At 42.0% G+C, this 4,683-nt stretch overlaps 1 protein-coding gene across 1 annotated transcript; it reads right to left on the minus strand.

The window, feature by feature from the left end:
* Positions 1–248: 248 nt before the first annotated feature.
* On the minus strand, positions 249–3,296 carry LOC147612435 (uncharacterized). The gene is made up of 5 exons (XM_086783040.1): positions 3,005–3,296; positions 1,639–1,757; positions 1,223–1,304; positions 979–1,085; positions 249–847 (listed from the first exon to the last, which is right to left on the minus strand). Exons 1-5 carry the CDS (start codon positions 3,155–3,157, stop codon positions 631–633), a joined length of 678 nt encoding a protein of 225 aa, XP_086639166.1. The 5' UTR covers positions 3,158–3,296; the 3' UTR covers positions 249–630.
* Between the last annotated feature and the right edge of the window lie 1,387 nt (positions 3,297–4,683).

The raw sequence follows: 4,683 nt of genomic DNA on the forward strand, positions 1-4,683 counted from the left end.
CCACATCCATCACCCACAAGATCAACACAAGGGTGGAGCATTGAGCAAATGTTTTTCCACCACTAATGTCTTTTGATGAAACTAATCTTATTGTAATACGACTACTCCCTACGTCATTCTTGATTCATTCCACCACTGATTATACACAAATCTGTAAGCCATTTCTAGCAGTTTTCATGTATAATCACACCGCCAACAGTATCCAATCAAACAGCAAAACCCTTCCAAAACTCCCCTCTAGAATCATAAGAGCACAAAACTCATCAAAATTCAACTGTCTGCAAAACAAAGTTGAACAGTACAAACTGATCATGAAACGTATCGATCATGTCCATGATAGATCACCCTGCATGTGCCAAAAACAAAAAAGGCCAGCCAACATGTATAATCTTACAGAGTGCTAGGTAGCATAGATGAACTGAACACAACGAAGATCATAGGGCACCCCTCCCCACTCAACCAATCGAAGCTCCCAGTAGTTAACATCCTCTATCCTTGTACCAGACAAACTACACTGTGAGGGCTTCCTGGGAGTACACATTGCATGCTGTTTTACCCCAACTTCCTAAGAGAAAATCACATGTTACCACAAAACCATGGGCAAATGTACAAAGTTCATACTAAAACTCTTCATCGTTTAACAGGAGGCTTCAACAGCCTGTAATCACCCTGACCCCTCCAACCTTGCCAGGGCCTATTATCATTTCTGCCGTGACTTAGCTGTCTGGATCCACCAACACCAACAGGTGAGTTTTGCATACCTTCTATTTTTGGCTTCTTATTCTGATCATCTCTCTCATCCTCTGTGGTAAGTTTAGTCCTATCATCCTCATTTCTAGATCCAACCCTGTGACCAAGTCCACCTTCACATCATTAGAAAGGCCATGTTTGTGTGCTCAGCTTATGAAAAGCTGATTTTACTTCCTTTTGTTTTCCCTTGTACACATCCCAAGATTTACAATTGAAACTTGAAGTTACCTTGCTTCCCTCAGCGATTCATTCGTTGCAGCAGAGGCAGCCTCCACTCTCTCCTTGGCTACTGAAAATCTCCTCTTGTGTGTTGCCTCTGCTTCTTCCACAAGTTTCTACATGCCATTGAAACACATCTGCTTCATTAATGCTTTCATATGGATGTCACTCACTGACATTCACAAAGTACAAATAAATAGCAACATGTTTGTAAGTCACTCATAAAAACAATGGTTGTAACAAAAGCCCATACATCAACAGATCCGTTGCAATTTTGAAAGGACATTCTCCCCAACAAAGCACCCGGTTTTGGATCTCCTTCCATGATGACAACACTGTCGAATACCAAAGATGTTAAGATCCCATGCATAACATGTGTGCATGAAGTTCATATACACATCTTGCAACCGGGCATATGCATAAAACAAATGTAACTGCATCAATCTCTCTCTCTCTCTCTCTCTCTCTCTCTCTCTCTCTCTCTCTCTCATGCACGCATATTCACCTACATCAACCCATTCAACCACCCACCCATCCACATGCCTAATATGCAATTTGGTACAAAAAACATCCACGAATACAAGTAATACACACTGGTGAGCACACATGCATAAAAGCCCCTTCATTGTTGTTGCAGATTCATTGTTTACTGAATTTCAATAGACCTACCATCTTCTTCCTTTGGCTGTTAAACTGGTGAGTGCAACCCACTGACTATCATCAGCTGCTGCCACCTCCTCTTCTGCTTTCTTCACAGCTTCCTCTCTATGCTTTGCTCTTTGCATGAACTGGAAAAGACAACCAGTCAAGAACTATGTAGCTTGAAGTAGTTTGAAGTTAGAACCGTTTTAAATTCAAACATTTCAGACCCAAAGGGAAGGCTCGATCAATCTATAATATTTTTAAGAACCAAGTTGCAAAGGATATGTAAGAAGCATTGGGGAGGAGTTTAGAAGCTTCAAAGGGGGAGCCTTGCATACATGTGCATCTCACCTACTGAACAGAATATTCTTGGCCCTTGAAACCCTTTCCAGTGATGAGGTGTCACCATACCTAATGAGGGTAATTACAGACATGGTGGGTTCCCATGCAACATGTTGTGAAGATGCAACCTGCATCATAAAATGTGCAGAGAAGCAGGTATTGTTGTAAAGTCCACCTGTGCTGCCAGGATGCTATGTTACCTCCATCATCTTATAGAACTTGGACAGAGGACACGGGATGCATCTGTTTTGTATTGCAGACTGCATTCCATAGATGGCACTGTGTTTGCACTTCAGCTACCTAGTACCCACCCATTGCAGATATGAAACCATCACTATGCAACTGACAGGTGGATAACACGTGTGAACGCACTGTTAATATGATATGAACCATCAAGAGTAACATGTGTGCACCTAGAAAAGATATTCTGAAAGTCTTATACAGGAAGCTCATACAAGATGGGGAAAACACCCAGGAAAACCCATAATAGTACATAAAGAGGTTCTAAGGACCCCCTAAATCCTGTAAGCAGGCCACTTTTCAGAGTGCATCATGCCCTACGAGATATGATATCACATACAGGAGACAATCCAGATACCCCAAAAAAAAGGCATTAATACCACATGCAATGATCTATTTCACAAGCAGGCTTATAAATCCTGTAAGCAGGCCAGTTTTCAGTGTGCATCATGCCCTAGAAGGTATGATATCACATACAGAAGACAATCCAGATACCCAAAAAAAGTATTAATACCACATGCACTGACCTATTTCAAAAGCAGGCTTATAAATCCTGTAAGCAGGCCGGCTTTCAGAGGGCATCATGCCCTCCGAGGTATGTTATCACATACAGGAGACTCCAGATACCCAAAAAAGGGCATTAATACCGCAAGCACTGACCTACTGCACAAGCAGGCTTACATGACTGAGCCCTTTTGAAGGGCAATGTACTGATGAAACAAAATCACATGCTCTGCCCTTAAAAGGTCGCAGTGAGCAGCCCACAAAAGAAGACAAGCCCACAAGAAAGAAAGCAGAGAAGGCGACACACCTTCAAGTGCTGAAGTCCGTTGGAGTACTCTCGTTTCGCCATAGCCGGGCAGCTGCAAAGCGCGAGAAGACAGCATATGCCAACGGGCTCTAGCCCGATCGGTACCGCTCTTGCGCCCCTGTAAGTCCTGGGTTCGTAACAATCTCTCCACATACACACACCGGAACTATCTCCGGCCAACTCCGTCAGGTTCCGGACGGAGGCCTTTCTCGCACACGGTGTCTCAAGCGCCTTGTTACCGGTGGTGGCGAAGATCTAAGCTGTCTGCACAAGGTCACGTATAATTTGAGAATTGGATCCTCTTATGAGGAACTCAATAAGGATTGAATACTCACTATTCTCTAGACTTGCTCCAAAGCTTTGCTATTTCAAGTTGAGTAGCAAGATAAGTTTGTTGTAGTTTGGATTCCGTTTCTCCAATAATGCATTTCTTCAATCTCGTGGGAGTCTCACACATCCCTTGCAAGATTGGCCATCACCTATCACGCATGAAAGATTGGCCAAGGTAGACTTGTTTGATATTTTTACCTTCTTTCCCTTGACATTGACTCCATCAGCTCTACCTCTCCTCCAAGTCATTTGTATTGCTTGCATGTAGTTGTGGATCTTCCTCATCTTCATCTGGTATTTCAGTTGGTGTTGCAAATACCGATACTTCACTATCAATAGTCCCATCTAATCCACAGCATTTTGGAGTACCATGGCTACACTACTCCTCCTCTAATGCAACGGATAATGCTTACCTTAACATGTCGTGGGAAACTTGCCGGCTCCAAGCTCGTATCTCTTGAAGACTCCAAGCTGCACTAGTGGTTTTTAGCTCCACTACTTTGCCTCCTTCCTCAAGCTGTCACTAAGAGGTTGCCTCTCTCCATACAAGGACTTCCACTCCTCTCTAGTCTTGCACTCATGAACACAAGTATAAGAGAAACATACACCAAGAATGAAGTACTCTCTCCTCTCAACTCTTTCTCTCACACACCATAGACACACAAGAGAGCAAGGAGATAAGAACTAAAGTCAATTAATACAACGAGGAACATTATGAGAATTTGGTATTTATACAGTTGGCCCTTATTCACACTTGGGCACCCAAAACTTAAAAAGAAATGCATCAACGGATTACAAGAGTTACATAAGCTTGGGCATGGCCAGCCATTCTCATAATTATGAGAATGGCCAGCCATTCTCATAATTACAACATTTATAATGTCATTTCATGACACTTATTATGCTTTCTTTCATATTTATGAGAATTTGGTATTTATACAGTTGGCCCTTATTCACACTTGGGCACCCAAAACTTAAAAAGAAATGCATCAACGGATTACAAGAGTTACATAAGCTTGGGCATGGCCAGCCATTCTCATAATTACAACATTTATAATGTCATTTCATGACACTTATTATGCTTTCTTTCATATTTCACGAAGAGATGCTAAGTTCACCTCAAAATGGGGTTAACATCCCCCTCTACCTAGTGTAAATTTTATCCTCAAAATCTCTTTCTATAGGGCATATTTCCCTAGGTATTTTTTGTAGCTGCTCTTCCTTGTCTCAAGCACATGAAGGGTTCTTTGTAAGAAGTATAGCATCTTCCAAAAGTTGGTGTCAATCATGTCTTCAAAGGTAGTATGCATGTACAATAGAAGATATCATAGCCTATGGTAATAGTACAT

The sequence above is a fragment of the Cibotium barometz genome, chromosome 45 (assembly GCF_041138505.1).
Source record: "Cibotium barometz isolate CiBa-2024 chromosome 45, ASM4113850v1, whole genome shotgun sequence".
Classification (NCBI taxonomy): domain Eukaryota; kingdom Viridiplantae; phylum Streptophyta; class Polypodiopsida; order Cyatheales; family Cibotiaceae; genus Cibotium; species Cibotium barometz.